The sequence below is a fragment of the Onychostoma macrolepis genome, chromosome 05 (genome assembly GCF_012432095.1).
Source record: "Onychostoma macrolepis isolate SWU-2019 chromosome 05, ASM1243209v1, whole genome shotgun sequence".
Classification (NCBI taxonomy): Eukaryota; Metazoa; Chordata; class Actinopteri; order Cypriniformes; family Cyprinidae; genus Onychostoma; species Onychostoma macrolepis.
This window is the reverse complement of record NC_081159.1, coordinates 939,933-966,738: the sequence shown is the minus strand read 5'-3', so window position 1 is coordinate 966,738 and position 26,806 is coordinate 939,933. Positions and strand designations below refer to the sequence as shown.

At 34.2% G+C, this 26,806-nt stretch overlaps 1 protein-coding gene across 8 annotated transcripts; it reads left to right on the top strand.

The window, feature by feature from the left end:
• The first annotated feature begins 435 nt into the window (after positions 1–435).
• add2 (adducin 2 (beta)) lies at positions 436–26,464 on the top strand. Of its 8 annotated transcripts, none has more exons than XR_009271504.1 (16): positions 436–879; positions 6,529–6,770; positions 9,824–9,965; positions 10,683–10,834; positions 13,182–13,262; positions 14,322–14,471; positions 15,574–15,717; positions 15,785–15,883; positions 17,162–17,338; positions 18,571–18,810; positions 20,745–20,861; positions 21,799–21,841; positions 21,921–22,007; positions 22,277–22,394; positions 24,358–24,426; positions 25,532–25,601. XR_009271504.1 is itself a non-coding variant. In XM_058777154.1 (16 exons), the coding sequence occupies exons 3-16, from the start codon at positions 6,621–6,623 to the stop codon at positions 25,795–25,797; spliced, it is 1,992 nt and encodes a 663-aa protein (XP_058633137.1). In that variant the 5' UTR covers positions 436–879; positions 5,508–5,573; positions 6,529–6,620; the 3' UTR covers positions 25,798–26,464. The 8 variants fall into 8 exon arrangements, 6 of the variants coding, with proteins under 6 accessions (XP_058633137.1, XP_058633140.1, XP_058633135.1 ...); XM_058777154.1 differs by lacking the exon at positions 21,799–21,841 and adding an exon at positions 5,508–5,573 and having other exon boundaries at positions 25,532–26,464; XM_058777157.1 differs by lacking the exon at positions 21,799–21,841 and adding an exon at positions 25,305–25,338 and having other exon boundaries at positions 25,532–25,657.
• The last annotated feature ends 342 nt before the right edge of the window (positions 26,465–26,806 follow it).

The following is a 26,806-nucleotide window of genomic DNA, read 5'->3' as shown; positions in this document are numbered from 1 at the left end:
GAAAGTTGATGATCAGCATCAAACCACTCCAATCCTGCTTTGTTGGTGCCATGGTTTTGTCGACTCGAAACTAATCCTGTAACTCTGAATTTGTTCATCTTCCATCGTGGTACAGGCCCCGGATTTTCAAATAGTTGTATCTCAGCCAAATATTGTGCTATCCTAACAAACCATACATCAATGGAAAGATTATGTATTTAGCTTTCAGATGATGTATAAATCTCAATTTCCAAAAATTTTGTGGTCCAAGGTCACATATAGGCTACTATATAGTGTTTATATTTGGATTTCACAAAATCTATTTGATATTTAATTATATGCATGAGTCGTACTTAAAAATAATAATAATAAATAAATAAATAAAGGATAATGAATCATCTTTTAAGAAAAACCATGTGACCATTGCTGCTTGTAATATCAGAAGAGCACCAGCATGTGGCGCCAGCGGCCGCGTCTTCGGTCCGCAGCTGCATCATCCAGCAGGGAAAGGCATCCAGAATAAAGCATCTGTGATCCGACAAATCCACGCCATTCGCTGCTCCGAGCTGGAAAACTGTCTTCCTTTCATACACCTGCGCCAGTGTTTCTCCGCTGCAGTCGAGCAAAGCCAGGCTTCTGGTGAAATCCTCGCAGGATCTGCATGCAGACAGTGGGGAGGTGATGAATCTGGCAGGCGTGGTCGTGGGCTGGTCCAGCCTGCCATAAACGTCAAAAACAGAGGGATGCGGAGGTCTAGGAAAACACAGACCCAAACCACCACCGTTCACACTGGGAAAACGAGCCTAATAATCGATCGCTAGGTTTTGACACATTGCGTTGCATTGCAGATTCACAGGGCGTCTGTGCGCGCAAAGGACAAAGAGGAGAGGATGTTGTAAGGTACGCATCTCTTGCCTCATTTTTCCATCACTATTTTAGTCAATATCTGAGTTTTCCAGGGATTTAATCAGTGCATGCACATGAAGGAATTTCAGACTCCACGCATGCATCACATTGATGCTGGATTGCCATGATATTGTATGAGCGCACGAATATCCTATAATAATGATTCATTGCACCCTCCCTCATCAGTAAGAGCACTGGTGTGAATTATTTAAATATGCATGTTGATGCATGCTACTATTATTAAAGCGTGTTGTCTTGAATTAATCAGAGGCCGTGGAGCCTTGTTTTCATTTGCGCGTTAACGATCGTATAAAGGCATGATGCTTCTCGTGTAGACTGGAAACCCGTTGCTGTTTTATTTACCCCTCATGTTGGAGTATAATTTGTCCACAGTAAAAAGCACGATTGTATAGTTTACGGTGTTTTATGGTTATGATGCTGATGCTGGTGCTGATGCTGCGGGGCTCGTGTTGTTGCTAGGCTGCCGCGTACAGGCCCGAAAGAACACATAAGAGCCGATAATAATACTTTATCAATGAATGGATGTTATAAATGACTCCATTATGCCCTTTTAGTATCACCCTAACAGTTAAAAGCTGCTTTTGTCGCCCTCTGTTACATCAGCCCCTTTCACAGCAGTTGAGAGGGTGTTGTTTTGCTCTGGAAGAGGTGGGTGTGACACATGAGTCTTTCTTTCTCCCTGGAATAAGAGCCCTGGAGAGAAAGAGAAGATGGCACAGCCCTCTCTGCTCAGTCTCCAGCACTCCTAAAATCCTAAAACCTCTGTTTAATCTAGACCATTATCAAATGACCCGTTTTTTATTAGGGTTGGCTGACTCCTTTTCTTTTTAATTACCTTCTTGAGCACTTAATGGATATTATGATAATGTATTCATTAAATTTGCAGTTTTTTCATGAGGTTCAGCTGCAGGGGGAATGGGATTGAGGGGGTTGTGGGTGTGTAATAGACTTATGCCAAATATACACTTCAGATGTGGCACAGAAGCTTAATTTTGCTTTTGTAAAGATGCCTTTAGATCATAGATTGTCCAGATTTTAACAAAACAAACATTTTTTTTGTCAGTCAAACAACTCTGACCTAAAATATTTAGTCCCCCCTGAGATTTTGTTCATTTAAAATATTTAACAACACATTCACATGTTCTCTGCACTCTCAGAAAAAAAAAAAAGGTACAAAAAATGTCGCTGGGGTGGTACCTTTGTACTTTGTTTACTCCTAAAAGGTGCATATTAGTACCGCAAGTATGCATATTAGGATGCAAATTGTAAATATTAAGGGATACTGCCTCAGTGACAACTTGTTTTATTTTTATTTTTATTTTTTCTTCTTCTTCTCGTGTGTGACATCAGTTAATGGTCACATGACATGTAGATAAACAAATAAAATATTTCATCTTGTATTTGTTTTAAAACAAGTGATTTAATTTTGCATTTTTATTTTTTAATTATATTATACACCCTGCAGCTCGGACCCTGGTGTAAAATATTTGTAAAATACTTTTAAGAGCATAAATAAATGTAATTTAACACGCACTTTAATGCTGACTGTCTGTCTAACTAAAGTGACTGTATGTACTTGTATTTCAATCATGACAACTCTCGTAATGATTTTTAAGCATGGAATGTACACAGGCTTGGTCTTGGCAGACTAGATCTGCTACGCTGCTGCTGCATACATCTGAAATGCACATGAAACAGTGACTTGAATTTAGACTGCTGCAAGGAAAATAGAGAGAACCCTGAGCAGAGGCAGGTGGTGCTGGGGAGGGTGGAGGGTCAGTGAAATCCCATGGCGCGCTGCAATGAACTGATTCGATACAGTCAGGAAAAAATAGGTTACATACATAGTTTCATGACTGAACTATATATTTTTGCGACTTTGGAGCCCCTTACAGATAAGTGAGTTTAATCCGCTGTCGTATATATATATCGCAGTGCAGCTGTACACATGCACTGAAAAAAACAAGTTAAATTTACTTAATTTTTATTTTGCAAGTTTTTGCACGCATATTACCTTTAAATATAAAGTAAGTAAAATCTACTTAACTAAGTTATGTAAAATTAGCAAAGGAAATAAGTAAATTTAACATGGCCAGGTAGTTTAATGAGTAATTTCTACTTAATTATTTTAATCCTGCAATACTCAAGTACATTTCACTCAGTCACGGTTTGTAAACTTTACTCAAACAACATAGCAGTGAAAAAAATGGTTAAGTTACAATCATGTATGTAAGCAAGTAGACAGCTTGTTATTCTTTTAAAGATAATATGATGACTCAATATAGTTATTAACTGAATGAACACAGAGACCTGAATACTTGGCACATGATGGTGACAATCAGTGAATAGCGATGACGAATGGGTCATTTTGAGTAAAAAATTAACAAGTTACTTAACCTAACAACAAAAGCAACCATAAAACAGTGTAAATACAGCAGTGTAAAAACAGCAAAAAAATTTGTTATTAATTATTCATGCCCAAGTGCATGATGGGAACAACCGGATCATGACATTGATATTTACTTAAACAATCTTTGTAAAAATAACAAACAATTCCAAGTAAAATATACTCATAAAATCAAACTTTAAATTCTACAAGCTTAAATTGAGTACTAATATTGATTTTTCTTATTATTATTATTATTCTTGCCTGAACTAAATTATTTAATGTAGAAATTACATTTGTTTTTCTGTAGTATTTACTTCACCACAAAATCATTTTTTATCAGCGTGCATTTGTTGCTGCTTTCAACTTAAGCAGAATTTCAGCACCAGCTCACCAAACTTTTACATACTCCAAAAACAGACGTTTGGAGGAACTTGGGAAAGAAACTAAAGCAGTTCACCTTATTAGAAGTCAATGTACCATCAGAATGATTTTGAAACTGATATTAAAATATACAGTTGCTTTACAAAGAGATAAAGTTGAGAAGTAAATGTGCATTATTAGTTCCATTTAAATGATCATGTTATCATGTTAAAAAAATATATTTCATCAACTTTGTACACTATATTGTGCAACTACCTTGCCTCGTAAAACTAGAAAATAATCAAAAAAGTGTATTTTGTGTGTGGATTTAGTCTGGAGTTGGGAACGAGTGGGATTAAAACTTGCATAGAAATTGCTTTTTTATTCTGAGTTGAAAATGCATTCTGTTCGACCTCATGATTGGTTTTAAAAGCACGCATTCATTTTTGGTTGTTGTGGGTCACTGAGTTCTCAGTGCATTATGCAGAAGTGAACGCACCCAGAACCACACATTAACTTAATTATAAGATTCGTCTAAAATCAATCCAACATCACTTTAACCATTATACATCTCCCTCATATACTTCATGCTCTCTCCCCACTTCCTCCAAGCATTAAGGTCTGTCAGTGGGGGAGAAAGCCCTCATCCGGTCAGGGAAGCTCTGTTTCAGACCGATCAATACGTAACAGACCCATGAACATGTCTTTGATCCCTTCTCAGCTTGACATCAGAACCCTGCTGCAGCAGAAGCCAGAGCTGTACGTATCTGTGAGCATCTTTCAGATTAAACTGTAGGTTCATATGAACATGAATACCGTAAGTGCAGACTGAGGATGGATCGCCGTTATAGAAGAGGGACACGATTCATTTGGAGCTGCTCGTGTAAAAATCTGTGCTTGAAACTGATCCAGGAACAGCGCAGGGCGGCACCAGTTTGGTGTCTGGATCCAAAGGGGCTCCGCTCATTATAGAGTCCCCCCAGAGAGAGGAGCTCTTAGCGGGGGTCCCAGAGCACCTGAGCCCCTGCAGACGACCAGACACAAAGATACTGGCACTGAGTGCATTAACTCAGACACCTCGGTGCTGTGTTTCACATGCTAATTTATCTATTATTTCTATTAAAAAGTATGTGTGTGTGTGTGTGTATAGATATATAAATAGATTTTTGAAAGAAGCATTCATTTTAATAAAAGTGACAGTAAAGACATTTATAATGTTACAAAATATTTCTATTTCAAATAAATGCTTTAGAACTTTCGCTTTATAAACGAGTCCATAAAAATATATCATATTTCCACAAAAATATCAAGAAATGTTTCTTGAGCAGGTATTATATTATTATATGAGCATGTGACACTGAAGTAATGATGCTGAAAATTCAGCTTTGCATCACAAGAATAAATTTCATTTTTAAAAATATTACAGCAGAAGTCAGCAATTTTAAATTGAAAAAAATATTTCACAATATTACCGTATTTATTGTGTTTTTAATTAATTTACTGTTTTTTGTTTTGTTTTTTTTTTGCTATGAAATTAGCTGCTTTTTGATTGTTTTAAGTGTCTGTATTACTGGTTAAAAGAGTCTACCGTTTTGTTGTTTTGTTTTGTTTTTATCTCGTCTTGTTTTGTTTTAGGCCGTTTTGTCATCCAGCAGATTGTAATAGCCTCAAACGCACTATTAATTGTTTTGAATCGGGCACATACTGTAGTCCGTCCTAAATTCACACTTGAGTCAGGGAAGCCATGCTGGGCTCTTCAAGCAAACAGAGCGATGTTTTCAAAGCACCACAGAAGCGTCTACACTTTTGAGAGATGAATTTATGAGTGTATGTCTTATAATTACTTCTGCAGATTAAACCAGGATTGCATCACCTTTTAAGCACAAAAGGTCAAGACGTGCTTAAATATTCAATTCAGGTGATTTGTTGTTTTTTTTGTTGATCCACTGCCACCGATTTTTTTGCCCAGGCTGAATGACCATTTATTTCACATATAGGAATAAGATTGAATTGAGAAATAAAAGCTATTGGGGTTTATGGTTTTAGATTGTGTGCCATGAATCATCTGTTATAAATCCCGTAACAGCATCATCTTCACTCTAGTCCATTTTAGTCATGAATCTCAAAGACTTCTCTAAATGTAATTTCTTAAATAGAGCTTCCTTGACTAAACAAGCAAGCTACTCAATCAGATTTGCTAATGCACATAAAGAACTGCTGTATACATATATCGCTGTCAGCACTATTTATGCGGTGTGCTTGGATGTATGACGGTTAGACTCTGGGTGTGGTGAGCAGAAATACTTATCTAGCATTCGCAGGCCTGCTTGTGTGCATATGCATGTGTGTCTATTATTAATACGTGAACATGCACAAATGTGACCCTGGAGCACAAAAGCAGTCATAAGCAGCACAGGTATATTTGTAGCAATAGCCAACAATACACTGTATGGCTCAAAATGATCCATTTTTCTTTTATGCCAAAAATCATTAGGATATTAAGTAAAGCTCATGTTCCATGAAGATATTTTGTAAATTTCCTACCGTAAATATATCAAAACTTCATTTTTGATTAGTAATATGCATTGCTAAGAACTTCATTTGAACAACTTTAAAGGTGATTTTCTCAATATTTTGATTTTTTTGCACCCTCAGATTCCAGATTTTCAAATAGTTGCATCTCAGCCGAATATTGTCCAATCCTAATTTTTTTTATTGATAGTTAATTTATGATCCATTTATGGTCCAGGGTCACATATATGTAAAATAAAACTTTTCTATTATGTGCATGGGATTTTTAATTAATATAACTCCAGATTATAACTGACTAGTAATTTCTATACTGTATTTCTTTTTTTCTTGCTCCCATCCAGCCGTATCGCCTGGTCCTGCTTTGCCTATCCTTTTCTTTTTCTCTGTTTTCTTTCTATCCCCTTCTCCTCTGTCGCACGCTGGGAAGAAGAAGATGAGTAGAAGTCCCACTCCTAAAGGGACTCCGGTCCAGCACAGTCCTGTAGACGGAGAGTGTCTGGAGGGAGAAATGATCCAGTCTCCGCAGCAGTCCACGCCGTCCAGCGGCCTCAAGAAACGCGTCTCCAGTCTCCTGCAAAGCCCTGTGAGTAATCAAGTGTGCGCTAATGAGTGAAGCTCATATATTTGCATTTGAGAATCGACTCAGATTTGTGTTTATAGCCTCGTGGGCTGAAAGAGCGCAACGCTGATCTAGTTTTTCCGCAGCTTTGATTCCGGAAGATTTTCCCCGTTGATGTTTTCCATAGAGGTTCAAACCAAACGCCTCTGAGAGAAATCACACAATTCAAATTCAGAGTAAAAAGAGTATGAAAATCTGAACAATATGTATGTGTGTGTGTGTACAGTATATAAGCATATTAAATTGATTGCATCATTTGCGATTAAAAATAATAATAAACATTATATACTGGATGATAATTTTTTTTTTTTTTACTAATATTTCAGTAATAATATATAAAGAAAATTTAATACATTTGTGAAATAATAATATTAAAATATATTTTCTATGCATCATTATAACATTTGATTTAGAGCTAAAAGTATATACAAAATCTAAACAAAAATCAAGTGGAAAAATGGCAGCAGATTAATTTATCATTAATAATTAATAATACAGAAAATAATAAATATTAAATATTTTAATTTAATATATTTTAATATTATTAGCAGTATTTAAATGATAATGTTAATATATTAATAAAATTGAGTTTATATATAAAATAATTATAAATAATATTATTATTATTTGAAGAAAAGTGCTCTGTTTTCCTCAAATATGCAATATATTTTCATTGAAACATTACAGCATTTGATTTGAAGTTAAACATATATGAAAATCTAAACAAAAAGAATTACAGTAACTACAATTTAATACAAAACTGTTAACTTAGAGTCTTTAACTGTAATTATGTTTGAAGTTAATATATAATATATAAGCAGTTTAAGAGTGTAAGGAGATGTGTGATTAATATTATAATAATTATATTATAATATATGTAATTAATACTATAATATATATAATATCTATTTATTTATGTGCAGTTAATATATTTTAAAATATTTATCTGAGCTCCTGCCATCCATGTTTTGAAGGTTTTAGATATTATCAACCATCAATACGTTTCCCTACAGAGAAAATGAGCGAGGTTTTTACTTCCAGTATCCTGCTTTTGCTCTCTGATGGGAATAATATGATGATAAGTGAAGTTGTGGAAGAGAAGCGGCTGCTATAGGCTTTCAGAAAGCGGACTGAAACAGCAGATCTCTCATCTTCACTGGTCTGCCTTTCATTCTCCTGTTCTGTCCACCCTTTAATGTCCTGCCTCCAATCCCTATGTCCTCTCTCCCCTTCCCCCTCATTAGGTTCCCAAAGATATGATTATCTCCACAGCTCAGATATAATCTGCCCTGAATCACCACGGACAGCTGCAGCTGGAGAGAGAGAGATAGAGAGAGAGAGACACTGAGAGACACTGAGAGAGAGAGAGAGAGGGAGGAGAAACACAGATAGCGCAGCGAGTTTTTGGTGTTGCTGCAAAACAATAAAAAGCACTCAGAACGGAGGGAACGTGTTGAATGAAGGACAGAAGTGAAGAGGTCGATTCATTCTCTCTTTCTCTGTTGTGGACTGTACTGGAACTGTTTGTCTGTGTGTTGTTTTGACTGGGTTTGACGTCTGTGTTTGTATTTGTGCTGCATTCAACTGTTCAATATGTGGGCACTTGACATTATCTAATGCTTAATTTAAAACTTAAACAACATTTTTTGATTCTTGTATAATTATTATAGTGCTTACAAGATCAAACTATTGAAATTCGTCAAACACTCTACTTAAAGCTTATTAAAAGCATTCCTGTTCTTCCGTATTAAACATCTGCAGTTAATTCAGCTCGAGCTGCTTAACGCAAACTGCTCAACTCTATTCAGACTTTCAGCTTTCTAGTGTTAGTTTTACTGATTGTTAAGAAGATTAGTTATTCTTGCATATATATATATATATATATATTTAGGCATGTAAAGACTGTCATGGTATGTGTAGAAAAGGAAAAGTTAAAAAAAGGCTTTGAAAGAAGAGTCTAATGCAGTGCTTCATTTACATTGTAACAAAACCTGAAAAGGTTAACTTGTGAAACTTCAATAGTTTTTTTCTAGATTGGAAGCGCTGGTATTTTCTTAAGAAAATGCTAATCTGGTTTCTGTATACAATAAGTTATTCATGGACTATACTCTACTGTTCAAAACTTTTTTTAAAGAAATTAATACTTTTATTTAGCAAGGATGCTTTAATTTGATCAAAAGTGATTAAAACCTTTTACATTTTTACAGAAAATGATTTCAAATAAATGCTCTTCTAAAAACGTTGTATAGCAGTTTCTACAAAAATATAAAGCTGCAAATGTTTCTTGAGCATTAAATCAGCATATTAGAATGATTTCTGAAGATCATGTGACACTGAAGACTGGAGTAATGATGCTGAAAATACAGCTTTGATCACAGAAATAAATTACATTTTAAAAGATACTGAAATAGAAAGCAGTTCTTTTAAATTGTAATAATATTTCACAATTTTACTGTTTTTACTGTATTTTTTATTAAACGAATGCAGCCTTGGTGAGAATAATAGACTACTTAAAAAAAAAAAAAAAACATTAAAAAAATCTTAACCAAATTTTTGATCAGAAGTGTGCATTTTCATGGTACTTTTTAAAAAATTCATGTATCACACACTAAAAAAAAAATTATACTACGTTTTTTTTTTTTTGAGGTAAGTGGTTGCAAACAATTTATTTTAGCTACATTTAAATAAATAAAAAATTGAAAGTTAGTCAACTAAATTTGTTTATTTAAATGTTTATTTAAATTGATTGCAACCACTTACCTTTAAAAAAAAAAAAATTGTAAATTGAATGAATCATTTTTTCAGTGCACTGCATTTCAATGCACCATTTAAGTGAAAAGTGAAAGAGGCAAAAAGTATTAGCAGCTGCATTGATGATGCAATGATAACAAAACGTTCACCTCAGATGCTGCTTTCTAAACAAATACATGGTTGTTTACCGCTCATGTGCACAATGTGCTTTTCCCTTTATTTGAGTGTATTGTGTAGCTGAGTCCAGATTGTGTTTTGTGTTTTAGTCCTTCAGAGAGGAGCTGGATGTGTTGATTCAGGAGCAGATGAATAAAGGAGGAAGCTCCTCCAATCTGTGGGCTCTCAGACAGATCGCAGACTTCATGGCCACTCACGGATCCCCGGCCTCGCTGCCCGTCTCTCAGTCCAGTACGTAACACATGATTTACAAACCATTCACTCAGAAGCTTGTTCTGCTTGTGTTTCAGAGATAAAGCCTGATGTGTTTACATTGCATTTCATGTAAATGCAGTACGTCTTCCTCTGCTGAGCGATTTCTTTCACTTGTGAAATCATGCATATTGTTGTCAAATATAAGACAAAAAATGATTCTTCCTTTAAAAAAAAAAAAGTATATGTGTGACCCTGCAGCACAAAAGCAGTCATAAGCAGCACAGGTATATTTGTAGCAAAAAAATCTAAATATTGAGAAAATCACTTTTAAAGTTGTTCAAATGAAGTTCTTAGCAATGCATATTACTAATCAAAAATGAAGTTTTGATATATTTACGGTAAGAAATTTACAAAATATCTTCATGGAACATGATCTTAATATCCTAATGATTTTTGGCATAAAAGAAAAATGTATAATTTTGACCCATACAATGTATTGTTGGCTCTTGCTACAAATATAGCTGTGCTGCTTATGACTGCTTCTGTGCTGCAGGGTCACAAATATCATAATTTTTCCATTCAGACACTTACAAGTAGCACGAGTTTTAGTTTTAGTTTCAAACTTAATGAATAAAGTGAATTCAGTTGTGTTTTTCAGATGTCCTTGTGAAATAAACTTGATGTTTGTTGCAGCAGACAATCTACTTTTAACACAAAGCTCTTCTGTTGGTTTTGTTGCTGGTGTCTGTCCAGCCGTCAGTATGGTGACCCCCATTAACGATCTGCACGGATGGGACCCGGGCTCCATGGTGAAGGGCGAGAGACTGATGCGCTGCAAGCTGGCCAGTGTTCACCGTCTGCTGGATCTGTACGGCTGGACACAGCTGCCCAACACCTGCCTCACAGTAAGAAACACCTGCCAAGACTCACTATATTACAAGTAACGCAAGTTACATAATCAGATCACGTTTTAAAGTAACTAGTAAAGTAACACATAAAACACAAAGTAACACTTTTTAGTTTAGAAGGAAATATGAGTTACTTTTTCAGATATGTAACTCCAGTTACTTTGTTTCCCAGATTTAAAAAGTTACTCAAAAGTAACGTAACGCATTACATTCCATAAAAAGTAACTAAGTAACATAATTAGTTACTTTTTTAGGGAGTAACACAATATTGTAACACATTACGTAATCAGATTACTTTTTTAAAGTAACTAGTAAAGTAACATTACTTTTTAGTTTAGAAGGAAATATCTGAGTTACTTTTTCAAATAAGTAATGACTGTTTCTCATGTATTGACGGACGGCTCTGGTGTTGCCATGTTGAGAGAAATCAGGAGTAAGAACGTGATCTTACTGTAGTTCTAGACTAAATATCAGCATTATTTACTCATCTCACCTGCACTAAACACTTTCAGCGTTCCTCGAAATCAATAAAAACACTCAGATGCAAACTCGGAATATTATACAAACCTGCAATAATTAAATATGTTAAATAAGACAAATATCATTTATGTGTTTAATCCCATTTTATTAACTAATGTCTTTGCTACTGACCTTCGATGATCCAGTTCAACCATACTAATAAACATTTGTGTATAATTTTTGTTATTGCTGAATACTGTTGAACTTTCTTCTCCTTTTTTATATTAAGATCAAAAAAGCAAGCCCTGCCCAGATTTAAAAAGTAACGTAACGCATTGCTTTCCATAAAGTGTTACTAAGTAACATAATTAGTTACTTTTTAGGGAGTAACGCAATATGCATTACTTTTAAAAGTAACTTTCCCAAACACTGCACATTACACACTCAAATACATGTTTCTGAAAGAAGCCTATATTTGACCGAAATACAGTAAAAACACAAATAATGTGAAATATCATAAATATGTTTTCTGTTTTAAATATATTTTAAAATGTAATTGATTGAGTTTTCAGCATCATTATACTCCAGTTTTCAGTGTCACATGTTTATATGCAGGTGATTATTATTATCAATGTTGAAAACAGTTGTACCGCTTAATATTTTTGTGGAAGCCGTGAATCAATTTTTTAGGATTCTTTGGTGAATAAAAATCCCAAAATAACAATATTTTTATTTATTTAAAATAGAAATCTTTTATAACAGTATGAATGTTTTTAACTGTCACTTTTGATCACTTTAATGCATCCTTGGTGAATAAAATTATTAATTCATTTCAAAAAAAGTCTTTCTGATCCCAAACTTTTGAGCGGTAGCGTATGTGTCTTCTTAAACTGTTATGTAACTCAAGCTTATGATAATACAAAATTCACATATAGTGCACTCTGAATAACTTCACACAGCTGTCAGACTGTCACTTCTGAGGGAAATTAAGCTGATTAAAAGCTGATCATTATTGCTGCGTTTACTTTAGCATACTTATATTTCTCTCTCTCTCCTTCTCTGAGTCTTTAGGGATTTGAGAGTCTATCCTAACAGACAGTAATTTTGAGGTCAAGTCTGGTAACGAGGTTGCTGCTTTGATTTTCACAAGAAGTATGAAAATCAAAACTCTTAAAGGGATAGTTCACTCAAAAATGAAAGATGCTCACCCTCGTTACATTTTAAACTCTTTGGGCTTATTTTATTCAGATAAATTAAGTAGAATGATATCACTATTTTGTTACTTACAAGTTATGTTCCTAAAACAACATGTATATTGGACGCTATATTCCAAATATAGCTTTGTCTGAACACAAATATAAGTCAATATCTCTAAACATAACACATACGTGACCCTGCAGCACAAAAGCAGTCATAAGCAGCACAGCTATATTTGTAGCAATAGCCAACAATACATTGTATGGGTCAAAATTATCCATTTCTCTTTTATGCCAAAAATCATTAGGATATTAAGATCATGTTCCATGAAGATATTTAGTAAATTTCCTACCGTAAATATATCAAAACTTAATTTTTGATTAGTAATATGCATTGCTAAGAACTTCATTTGAACAACTTTAAAGGAGATTTTCTCAATATTTAGATTTTTTTGCACCCTCAGATTTTCAAATAGTCGTATCTCAGACAAATATTGTCCGATCATAACAAACCATACATCAATGGAAAGATTATTTATTATTCAATTTTGGTCCAGGGTCACTTATGAATCTGTACAGGTTATGCAGGACATAAGGACGAGTCAAAGATGTCAGATTTTCACTGATGGCTGAATTAACCCTTGCTCTCAGGAGTTGTTTTAGATGAAAGCGTCTGTTTTTCTCTGCAGATGCGTGTTAGTAAAGAACAGGAACATTTCCTCGTGCTGCCGGACGGTTTGTCCTACGGAGAGGCGACCGCCTCCAATCTGGTGAGACACTAACACACACAAACCATCTCTTTCTTACCTTTTCATAATCTGAAGAATGAATGTTCTTCAGATGTTAAAGGTTCTTTATGGAACCATTTAGACAAAAATGTTGTTCTACGGCATCGTGAAGCTCCTTTATTTTTAAGAGTGTAATGAAGGTCACCGGTTTGAGACTGTGTGTATTATTTGCTGATAAAACTGAAAGATTCAGCATGTTCTGGACATATTTTGTGCATTGTTGCAAAAATAAGGCACAAGAAGTTGTTACTCATGAAAATATTTCTTGTTTTCATGCATGTGTACAAACTGTATCCAAAATGGTTACAAAATACAAAACAATGCAGTTCACAGTTATACTAAAGGGAAAATGCAGCAATTTAATTTTTATACAGTGCTAAAAATGGTCAGTTATTTCTATCTTCTGCTGGAGTGTGTCAGGAGGAAATATCAGATTACATTTCCAAACATCCATTCAGCCATTAATTGTAATAATCCAGTGAGATTTTTGAGATGTGATCTGATCATCATCAGTCTGTCTGTGATTATATGAACAAACTGAGACTAAATCCAGAAGAACTGTGTCTCAAGACGCTTCAAGAAAAAAATGTTATAAATAGATTTTCTTGATCAATTAACTTCTATTAACTAAACTAAATCCACATTTGTTGTGAGCATCCTTTGTGTTTAAAGCAGCTTTTGTCGTTCTCAGTTTCTCAGGAGCTTCGCAGGAGGTTTCTTGAAGCAGAGACACAGTTCTTCTGGATTTAGTCTCAGTTTCTTCATATAATCACAGACAGACTGATGAGGATCAGATCAGATCTCAAAAATCTCACTGGATTATTACAATTAATGGCTGAATGAATGATTGGAAATGTAATCTGATATTTCCTCCAGACACACTCCAGCAGAAGATAGAAATAACTGACTTTAAATCATTTTTTATCTGGTGAAGATACTGATGTTCTAATCATTTTGGCCAGCGCTGTAATTTATTTATTTATTTATTTGTTCTATTTAAATATAAATGAATATTGTAATGTTAAATGTCCTTCTGTGCAGGTGAAGGTGAATATTCTGGGGGAGGTTGTGGAGAAAGGCAGCACTGCTCTGGGAGTGGATCTGTCTGCGTTTGGTCTGCATTCTGCCATCTATTCAGCTCGACCGGACATCCGCTGCCTCCTGCACCTCCACACTCCAGCCACGGCTGCGGTACACACTCTCTGATCAAAGCCAATGAGATTACTGAATATTTACAAATTATACTAAATATTAATATTAAATTAAATACTACTTTATTGTTTTTATTAATTGTTTAATATTTATGTCATAAATTGCTTTATTTATCCATCTACCTATACATATTTATTTATCTCCCAGGTTTGTGAAACACATAAATTACAATTTGTTTTTTGTTTTGTTTTGTTTTGTATCCCGGAGATTTGCGAAACACATAAATTACTTTTATGTATTTATTTATTTATTTATATGACAAGATTTGGAAAAACATAAATTAATATTTTATTTTATTTTATTTTATTTTATTTTATTTTATTTTATTTTATTTTATTTTATTTTATTTTATTTTATTTTATTTTATTTTATTTTATTTTATTTTATTTTATTTTATTTTATTTTATTTTATTTTATTTTATTTTATTTTATTTTATTTTATTTTATTAGTTTACTTTAGTTTACTTTAGTTTACTTTAGTTTACTTTAGTTTACTTTAGTTTAGTTTACTTTAGTTTCCCAGAGATTTGTGAAACACATAAATTACTTTTTTTTTTTTTTTTTTTACTTTTTTTTTAAATTTATTTATGTATTTATTTTTTTGTATCTCGGAGATTTGTGAAACACATAATTTACTTTTATTTATTTATTTAATTATTTATTTATATCACAAGATTTTGAAAACACAAATTACTCATTTTTATTTTATTTTATTTTATTTTTGTATCCCAGAGATTTGTGAAACACATAAATTACTTTTATTTATTTATTTATTTATATCACAAGATTTTGAAAAACATAAATTACAAATTTTAATTTAATTTAATTTTTATTTTATTCTGAGGTCCAGCCTTCCACTGATGGCACAAAAAAAAAGAATTATTATTATTATTATTATTATTATAGATGCATTGGCGCAAATCACCTACAGATCTGAGAGTTGTCAATTGTTTTAAGTCTTAAAATGATTTAAGTAGCACTTTTTCCTGCCGTTCACATATTCTCTCAATCTTAAAATCTGTTTTTTATTATTCTAGCACTGATCAACTCCTGTAACTAACACTATTAATCTTTCATGTAGGTATCAGCCATGAAATGTGGCCTTCTGCCGCTATCCCATGAGGCTTTGCTGGTGGGCGATGTAGCTTATTATGACTATAATGGAGTGATGGAGGATGAAGAGGACAGAGTGGAGCTCCAGAAGAGCCTCGGCCCTACATGCAAGGTCTGATCACAGATTATAAGCAGTGCATGTGAAGGGCTTGATGACTCTAACAGCTGTTATTCTACAGGTGCTGGTTTTGAGGAACCATGGAATCGTGGCACTGGGAGAGTCAGTGGAGGAGGCCTTTTACACAATCTACCACATCCAGACCGCCTGCCAAACACAGGTAGGCAAAAAATAAATAAAACATTCCAGCCCTTCCCAGGAGGATCAAATATGAAGAGCAGATCAGTGGGACAGTAGGACAGAGTAAAGAGAGTCAGTCGCCGGAAAAGTCGTATTTGTAGTATAAATATAAATATTAGTATATGTATAATATATGTAAATATGTATATTAGAAATTAATTTTTTATAAATACACAATACCTTTCAAAACAGAGGTTGGTAAGGTTCTTTTTTTTTTTTTATGTTTCAGGGCTGCATTTATTTGATCAAAAATACAGTAAAAGTAGTAAAATATTATTACAATTTAAAATTGCCTTTTTTATTTCAGTACATCTTAAAATGTAATTTATTTCTGTGATCAAAGCTGCATTTTCAGCATCATTACTCCAGTCTTCAGAGTCACATGATCCTTCAGAAATCATTTTAATATGCTGATTTGCTGCACAAGAAAAAAATATTATTATTGCCAATGTTGAAATCCATGCTGCATTTGTGGAAATAGTAAATTTTTTTCAGGATTATTTGTTTAAAAGAACAGCATTTATTTGAAATAAACATCTTTTTTAAAATGATAAAGTCAATTTTGATCAATTTAATGCATCCTTGCTGAATAAATAAAAACTTACTGTCCAATCTTTTGAACAGTAGTGTTAATATTTATAGTAAATATAAATTTTTCTGTTTTTTTCTAGTTTTTGCTTTGCAATACAGTATATTTCATCAGCTGCATTTCCAACGATGCAGTGTTGCCAAATATTGATATAAACCCAGGTGAAAAAAAGTACACTTCCATAATGTATTTAAAGTGCTCGGTTCATGCGCACTAATTTTGTACTTAATATACTGAAAATGTTTCTTTAGTACATCTTAAGATAAATATATGAACTAAAAAGTGCTTTTTAACATACTATGTCTGTATTTAAAAAATGTATTTAGTCACCACTTGAGTGTACTAGTGTATGACAGATGGTTTTAATAAGTGGTAACTAATACTTTTTTTTAAATACAGAGATGGTATGTTAAAAGTGCATTTTAGTTCATATTCATGGCGTTCCAAAATAGCACAGTTGAGTACAAGTTTATCTTAAGAAGTACTGAAGAATAAAGATTAGTGTGTAAAAATAGAGCACTTTAAATACATTATGGAAGTACACTTGTTTTTCACCTGGGAAAACAAATAAGAACCGAAAAATATATAAAAATAAAGGCAAATTATTTCACATCTTTGCAAGTAAGATAAGATAAAGATATCGCTGACTCTAAACTGCTGTTCTGGCAGGTGGCAGCGCTGTGCAGTGCCGGAGGAGAACAGAACCTGATCCTGCTGGACCGCAGCGTTCACCGACCCGTCCCCACTGGCACCGTGGGCTGGGCCGGATCCACCTTTGGCCCCATGCACAAGAGCAGGCTGGGAGAACACGAGTTCGAAGCATTGATGAGGACGCTGGACAATCTGGTTAGTCGAGAAAATTGTGACCCTGGAGCACAAAACCAGTCATGAGGGACAATTCTTTGAAATTGAGATTTATACATCACCTGAATAAATCAGCTTTCCATTGATGTATAGTTTCGGACAATATTTGGCTGATTATCGTTTGAATTTGATCAATTCTGATTCTGATTCTTATCGATTCCCAGTTTCGATTCCAATGTGGTAAACAAAAAATGAAGTCAAACATTTAGTTATCAATAGTATCAATAATTGCGATTAATTGCATCCAAAAAAAAATTTGTTTACATAATATATGTGTATATTTATTATGTATATATATATAAATACAAACACATGTATGTATATATTTAAGAAAAATATATAATATAAGAATATAAATGTACATGTAAATATTTTCAAAATATATACTGTATTTATATACTGTACACATACATATATTATGTAAACAAAAACGTTTATTTTAGATGCAATTAATCATTTGACAGCACTAGTTATCAAACATATTTATTCTGTGTCTCTTTTTGCAAAACATTTAATTGCTGCTGAATACCATGAAAAATCTTTTTTTTCAAAAAAAAAAAATGTTTATGGATGTTGTGGTTCTCTCACAATTCTGAAGAAAAACCATTAGGCAACTAAATAAAATCTCATGGAATGTATGAATGGAATGATTCAATGACTCACTCAAGATTTGCTTGTTTCATTACTGGATGAATCAGTGTTTTTGAACGAATCTCTTGAATGAATGACTCAAAGACAAATACATTTTTAACAGCCCCTTTTCACCACCTAAAAAAAAAAAAGGAATTGATAGGCAGAATTGAATTGAAAGTATCCAATTCCTGACCTTAAGTATCCGATTCTGGAATTGGAATTGATTTTTGATTCACAATCCTAGCCGAGATACAACTATTTGAAAATCTGGATTCTGAGGGTGCAAAAAAATCTAAATATTGAGAAAATCTCCTTTAAAGTTGTCCAAATGAAGTTCTTAGCAATGCATATTACTAATCAAAAATTAAGTTTACAAAATATCTTCATGGAACATGATCTTAATATCCTAATGATTTTTGGCATAAAATAAAAATGTATAATTTTGAGCCATACAATGTATTGTTGGCTATTGCTACAAATATAGCTGTGCTGCTTATGACTGCTTCTGTGCTGCAGAGTCACAATTTAGCTTATTGTTATACTATTAGACTTGACGTGAACATCTGATGATGGTTCTTTAGGGTTACCGTACAGGTTACGCCTACCGTTTCCCAGTGCTGCTGGAGCGCTCCAGAACCAGGAGAGAGGTGGAGGTTCCTGCCACCGTCACCTCATTCTCCTTTCATGAGGATGGAGTTCATCCTCACCCTCGTCTCCATCCTCACGCCCAGAGACAGCAGCAGAAGACCAGGTGGCTAAACACACCAAACGTCTATCAGAAGGTCAGCCAGGACCAGGCCAGTCCGGGACATCGCACTACGGTCAGTGTTGGGGAGTAACTAGTTACATGTAACAAAATTACGTAATTTAATTACAAAATAAACTGTAATCAGTTACACTTACTGAGAAAAATGGCAACACTTTATTTTAAGGTGTCCTTGTTACACGTTACATGTACTTACTAATATAATAACAATTAATTATATATTTAATTAATATTACTCAGTACTTAAATGTATAATTACACTGTAACAAGGACACCTTAAAATAAAGCGTAACCAGAAAAATGTGTAATTAAATTACAGTTACTTATGAAAATGTAAGCGGGTTACATCTGAATTGATTGGCGAGACTGCTCTAAAATATGAAACACCGATGTTTCAGGAGTTTAGGACACATAACTGTTTTATTTACTATATGGATTTATGCATATGCTTTATTTTTTAAGATTAACTGTTTTTTCCAAGACATCGTTAGATGCCAGTGTTTCCCGTCATAACTAATCAAATATTTGATTTCATAATCAGTATCATAGCTTCTAAACTCTTTCTTGTTTTGGTTTTAAATCTGTATTTAACCTCAGAATGACCTCAAATAAATCTGATTTTGTGGTGTGCTTTAAAATTAAATTATTATAATCTTAATTCAAGTGATGACAGTAATCAGTGTTGAGTAGCTACTGTAACATTAACCGGTTTACATGTTTAAAAATGATTGAAAACATTAGAAATTTAGAAAAGCAATCAAATGTAATAAGTTACATTAATAAAGTAATTGAAATAGTTACACTACTTATTACATTTTAGATAGAGTAACTCTGTAACCGATTACATTTCCAAAGTAACTTGTGTAAACTTGATATAACCTGAGCATCCAAAACGGCAGATGTGATATTTTTGGACTATGATAGCAGGCTGTTTCATAATTGGTGTGTTTTAGAATATGACGTTGTTAATGATGAGATTAGCACTGACCACTAAATTCTGTGCATACTTAAGAGTTAGGGATTGGAGAACAAGAGTGTGTTTCTTCATCAGGTTTGTAGAAATGTGTCTCTGCATCAGTGTCTCAGCAATGGATGCTCTGCAGTGAATGGGTGCCGTCAGAACGAGAGTCTGATAAAAACATCACAATAATCCACAGCACTCCAGTCCATCAGCTAACATCTGGAGTTTATATATGGCTGGATTTTGATGTGAGAGACAACAGCAGATGCACTTTTTCAGCGTTATTATGGATTATGGACTGGATACTTTGGAAGGAAGCGATGGTGAATGTTTTATTTCTTACAAACACGCCGCTTTTGTCTTCTCCAGATGTTAACTGATGGACTGGAGTGGTGTGTATTATTGTGATGTTTTTATCAGACTCCCGTTCTGACGGCACCCATTCACTGCAGAGCAAGTGACGCAATGCTACATTTCTCCAAATCTAATGAAAAAACAAACTCGGATGATCCTGAGGATGAGTAAATTTTCAGCAAATGTGCATTTTCGGGTGAACTCAGATCCCAACAACAACCTGGCCTTGTGGTGGTGTTTTGCAAAAGCATCAGTCAGATTTTCTTCTGAGAATGTAAGACGGCAGTAGATGTCAGTATCATTTCAGTCGTGTATTTTTGAATGAATAGCATGTGAGTGTGTTGCAGTTCAGAAAATAGACTTACTGTGAATCATAGGATATTATTGGTAGAGTAAAGGCGTACTCGTTACATCACAGTGAGAGCGGTTTCTCTGTGTCTTCTGCCATCTTCCACCCACCTCCCTTTCTCCTTCTCTGCAATGCAGGGGAGATGTTTTATTGTCATGAAACTCACTGCAGCGCTTGCACTGCCCTCTACTGGTTGCAAACGTCCCTGTCATGTTTCTCCTAAATTGTCTGCTTTTTAACAGCCTTCCAGGTGTCTCCCGGGAACGTTTAACATGCCTTTGGTCAAGCGGCTTAACTCCTTCTGTATTGATTTCTCCTGTTTTAGTGGCAGAAGGCCGAGGAAATCATGCAGGGCAGTGGACGGGCCATTAAGATAGAGAATCCAAACCAGTTTGTCCCTCTGTTCACCAACCCACAGGAGGTGCTTGAGACTAGAAATAAGGTACGGTAAGCTACTGGGTGACAACTGCAGCAGATTTTATTGATGTAAAAACTGAAATCAGGGCATTTTTTTTAAAAGATCGTGCATCTTACTGTGAACAACATGTGCATTTTGAGCAAATGCACTGCCAATGCTGATTAAACACACATTGAAGCATGAAACACTATTGTTTTGTACTTTAATATATTTTTACATTTTATATTATTCAGTCATTACTCCAGATTTCTACCATCAGAAGTCATTCTAATATGTGGACTTGCTGCTCAAGAAATGTTTTTATTATTATTATCATCACTGTTGAAATGCTTCATATTTCTGTGGAAACCATGATGTATCCATTGGCACAGAATGCAGAGAGAGAAATAGAGAGAAGATTATTCACTAATAAAGAAGCATACACTGTAAAAAATTAAAAATAAAAATAAAAATAAAATTTGAGCCAACTTAAAATTTTAAGGCAACAAGCTTCAGCAGATTTTTGAGTTTTCTCAATTTGTCTTTTTAAGTTTAAACAACAAAAATTTGAGAATTTCCCACAAAAACAAGTCGAGCAAACTCAAAAATCTGCTGAATAATTTTTTTAAGTTTGCTCAACTTTTTCCTTTTTTTTAAAGTCAGACGAAGCAGAACATGCTACATACATTTCATAAATGATATTTAAATATGCATAAATTACCTTTGCACAAGTACTTTAAAAATGATCAGACACTTTTTAGAATGTAATAAATTAATTGCAATGATAATGTCAAGATAAAATTGAATTAAGATAAAATTCTTTAATTGTTGTAAGAAGTTAACAGTTTTGCTGCCAAACTTCCCGATTGAAATAAAAGCATGCATGACAGCAATAAATATTCATGCAAAGAGTTTGAAATATTACTTGTCAAATATGTTCAAGCTCTGTCTAATGCTGCAACAATTGTCTTCATAAACACAGTTGGATGTTTTTTCCAGTGGAATGTTTAAGTTTGGGAGAACAGGTATGCATCACATTAAGCGGAATCCTCTTCTGTGAGCAATGTGTCTCTAGAGGATGAAAATGATATTTGTATATTTCAGATACGGGAGCAGAATCGTCAGGACATGAAAACAGCCGGACCTCAGTCTCAGGTGTTAGCCAGCGTCATCACAGACAACAGTCCACCGGTAAATCACAGAATGTCACTCAGTTCATATATATACTCATATAGAATTTATTTTTATTTTTTATTTATTACAGACACACTCCAGCAGAAGATAGAAATAACTGACTTTAAACCATGTTTTAGCTGCTGAAGATACTAGTGCTCTAATCATTTTGGCCAGCGCTGTATATATCATGAGCACGCTTCACTGATCAGAATCCATTTGTATATGATTTTGCATGTGAGCGTGCATTCATTAAGTGATTGTGAACATGATTGTTCTGCTTCTAGACTCCAGAGGCTGTGGAGCCTCCATCCGCTCCGGAGCCGGAGACTCCGAACCCCTTCAATGAACTGACGGATCAGGAGCTGGACGAATACCGCAAGGAGGTGCAGCGCAAGCAGGACGGTACGAGATGACAGAGTCTTAACAAGAGTAGATTCATCTTTTTGTAAGCCATTGGTTTCTGGCTTAAGTATTGATGTTTTATTGATTCTCCCACTGGATTAAAGAAGAGAATTCAATAAACACCCCCTGACTGTCTTATACAGTGCATACAAATATTGATTGGACGTCACTTTGCTACTAAATACCATAGCTTTACTTTTTTATTTTTATTATCTACTCCTAAAAATAAGGGTTTGGAAAAATATATATTTTAATTGTGGAAATACAGAATGCATGTATTTAATACTTGGAAGTGTGCCTTAAAAATAAATGAATTAAAGTTTAATTGAATTTCAGTATCTTTCCAGAAACTGCTAATTTGAGGTTTTGTGTCCCGACATCATTTCTTCACGGATCAGCACTGATTTTTCTCCAGTGTCCTGTGTTTCTGAACCTCACACACACACACACACACACACACACACACACACACACACACACACACACACACACACACACACACACACACTAAAGCTACTGCCACTGTTGGGGAATTTTCTCGAACTAATACATTGTATGGCTCAAAATTATCCATTTTTCTTTTATGCCAAAAATCATTAGGATATTAAGTAAAGATCATGTTCCATGAAGATATTTTGTAAATTTCCTACCGTAAATATATCAAAACTTAGTTTTTGATTAGTACATGCATTGCTAAGAACTTCATTTTCTCAATATTTAGATTTTTTTGCTCCCTCAGATTCCAGATTTTCAAATAGTTGTTTCTCGACCAAATATTTTCTGATCCTAACAAACCATACATCAATGGAAAGATTATTTATTCAGATTTATGTATATATCTCAATTTAAAAAAACTGTCCCTTATGACTGGTTTTGTGCTCCAGGCTCATATTTGTGATCATTATCAGTGTTAAAAACCATGATACATTTTAATATCAGGGTTCATTGTTCATAAAAGTTCAAAAGAACAGCATTTATTAGAAAAATAAACAACAACTGTCAATTAATGTTTCCTTGTTGAATAAAAGTCTTCATTAAAACAAACTAACAAAAGATCTTACTGACCTCAAACTTTTGATGTTTTTGTTTTTTCAGTATTTTTCTAGTACAAAAACAATGATGAACTCTAATTACATATTAAACACAAGCTTACACTTATAGTATTAAAAAAGAAGCACTGAATAAAAACCGTGAAGCAAAATTTAACTAAAGGTTTTATATTAATGTTGAATATAAATGACATGCAGTAATGACTTAAATGGAAAAAATGAACTTGTTACTGCTTTTGAAATCAGCTGAGCTTAAGTTCATCATTGTTTTTGTACAAGAAAAATACTGCCAGAAAAAAAAAAAACACATATACTGTAAAAAGTGATAAGTTGACTTAACTTAAAAAAATTGAGGAAACCGGTTACCTTAAAATTATTAAGTACACAATAATTTAAAAAAAAAAAAAAAAAGTTGTGAACTTGACAATTCACTTAACTTTTTTTTTTTTTAATTATCATTTATTTAAAAATTTTAAAAGGCAAATTTTAAATTTTAAAATTTTAAGGCAACGGGTTTACTCAATTTTTTTAAGTTAAGTCAACTTATCACTTTTTACAGTGTATCATTCAAAAGTTTGAGGTCAGTAAGATGTTCTGCTTGTTTGTTTTAACGAAGACTTTTATTCAACAAGGAAACATTAATCGACAGTAAATGTATTGACATACATGTTTGTATGTTTCTCAGGAGATATTAATTATTGAAAATAAGAACTTGTTCTTAATTAACTTACATAAAGGTTAAATAAATACCGTCACACTAAAAACCGTAATTCATTTCGCAGCGTCGCTATTTTTAATACATGACTCCCCAGCACTGGCGATTACTCACTGTACACCTCCACCTCATCTCCCTCTATTTCTGTTTCCTCTCTTCTTCTTCTTCTTTTCCCAAACCTGATGTTGTTGTGTGAAAGGTGTGGAGGAGGTGGTCAATGACACGGGGGTTTCCCCGAATGCCTCCCCCAAAAAGACCCCACCGTCAGGTGAGACCCTCGGCTCACACCTGTGCATGTGAACACTGCAGAAACACCTGCTATGGTCCCACACGCTGATCTGTGCGTCACATCAACATCTGGTTGACAACCCCTGTTACAGGGAACATAAAATCAGTGTTTTATAATCTGCTATCAGTAAATATACTGACATTAAAGGAAGAGTTCACCCAAAAGTGACTGTTCTGTGATTTGCTGCATCGCTTGCTCTGCAGTGAATGGGTGCCGTCAGAACGAGAGTGCAAACAGCTGATAAAAACATCACAACCACTCCAGTCCATCAGTTAACATCTGGAGCTGAAACGAATCCAGCATTAAGATGTTTTTAACTCAAATACGAGCCCATAATGCATAATAACGCTTCCTCCATTGAAAAAGTGTTCTGGTCTGAATCAGATCAAGCAGCGTTTACAGTCCAAAACTGTACTGGACGAAGCATTATTATAGATTATGGAATCATATTTTGGAAGAAAGTGATGGCTTATCTTTTGTTTCTTACAAACACACCTATTTCACTTCAGAAGTCGATGTACTGGAGTGGTGTGGATTATTGTGATGTTTTTATCAGCTCTCGTTCTGACGGCACCCATTCACTTCTGAGTAAGCAATGCTAAATTATCTCCAAATCTGAAAAAACGAATTGATTTGCATCTTTGATGGCTTGAGGGCAAGCAAGTTCGCAGCTAATTTTTGGGTGAACTATTCCTTTAACGGCGGATGTCTGTCTTCAAATCTGAGTGTGTTTTGATTTCAGTTTTCATGTTTATTTTGTTTATGTGTGACATTTTCAGCTCTGTACTGTGGCCTCCATCTGTCTTCACACCTTTGTGCTTCTCTGTCTGTCTCTGTCCCCGTATTATAATTTGTAGGACAGTCGTTTGGTACTGAGATCTTGTCTCACTAGTGAGTATATAGAAACTTAGACATTGCACACAACTTGAATGAGCATGTTGGCCAAAACTGAAATGTCATATAGCAGCTGCTTCTGTTCCAACCCTGAGCATCCTGACCAATGCTTAACTGCCTTTTCCTTTTCTTTCATTATTTGTGCCGTGCTATTTCTTTTCCGTTTTCATTTAAATCGATTCACATACAGATGGGAAAACCACAGAAGCTGTGCAGAACGATAAAGGCGATGAAAAGAAACAGCAGGAGGAGCTAGAAAAACAAATGAAGGCTCTATCCACCACTGACACTTCGGAAACCACGCCCTCGACTCCGCCCACTGCCCCGCCCAACAAACCCACAGGCAACACCCCCGAGGGCTCGCCTTCCAAATCTCCATCCAAGAAAAAAAAGAAGTTCAAGGCTCCCTGTTTTCTAAAGAAAAGCAAGAAACAAAAAGAGAAAGCAGAATCTTGAACTCTAGCAGACACGTATTCTTCACTAGTACTTTCACATCCAGTCAGACTCACTGTGTGTCCATTTACTGACCATACGAGTCTTCAATTATGTTTTTTTGAAACGTCACGATGCTTCACTGATGCACATTGAAAATGCGACCCTTCCCTTGCTTTAAAATGAATTGCACTTAGTACATGCATAGAAAAAAAGAATGTGGCATTGAGTAAGCATTGATTGTTCATGTCTATCGATTCTGATTGTTGCTCATTATCATGTTTATATTTACATGTGGCATAACTGTGTTTTTTTAACTACCATAAACATCTCCATCTCACTTTGTTGTGAATAGCAGGGATAAATAACTGAACATGCACCATTCACTGGAATTTGCGATGGCTTGCAAATAATACACGTCAAAAGGCCAAAACAAGCAAGATCGTGGCTTGATGCTGCAAAGAAATGCACGACTTTTCTTTCTTCTTATGTTGTCTATTATTTATTATCTTTTTTATGTATGTGTGCTGGAGACTCATTTGCGGTTGGAATTATTTTTATGATCATTCACTGTTATTTAAATGCTTTTGTGTGTATGTTAGCTGGTTTATAAACTTGATTCCATGTCAATATTAGAATGTAAAATGCTAGGATTGGATGTACCATTCATTAAAAACCGCATCCATGTAAAGCTGGTGTAGTCTGTGTCTTTGGTGTGGATTTCAAAACAATACCAGTGACTGATAAAAAAATATGACTTTTTGTTTTTTACAGATTTAGCCTTGTTAACTTGAAAAGCGGTAACTTGCTAAATGGCGTTGTGATGTCATCGCGCGATGACGTCATTATGTAATCATGACGCAAAATTGCGTCACTACATCGACTCTCAGCACAAATATATATGTTGATTTATATTTGTTTGTTAAATAATATAAATGCATAATATAATATTAAAATATAAATAACTATTTTTAAATACAACATTGAATTATCGAATACTTACCCTACACATTTTTGCACGATTACAATTTAA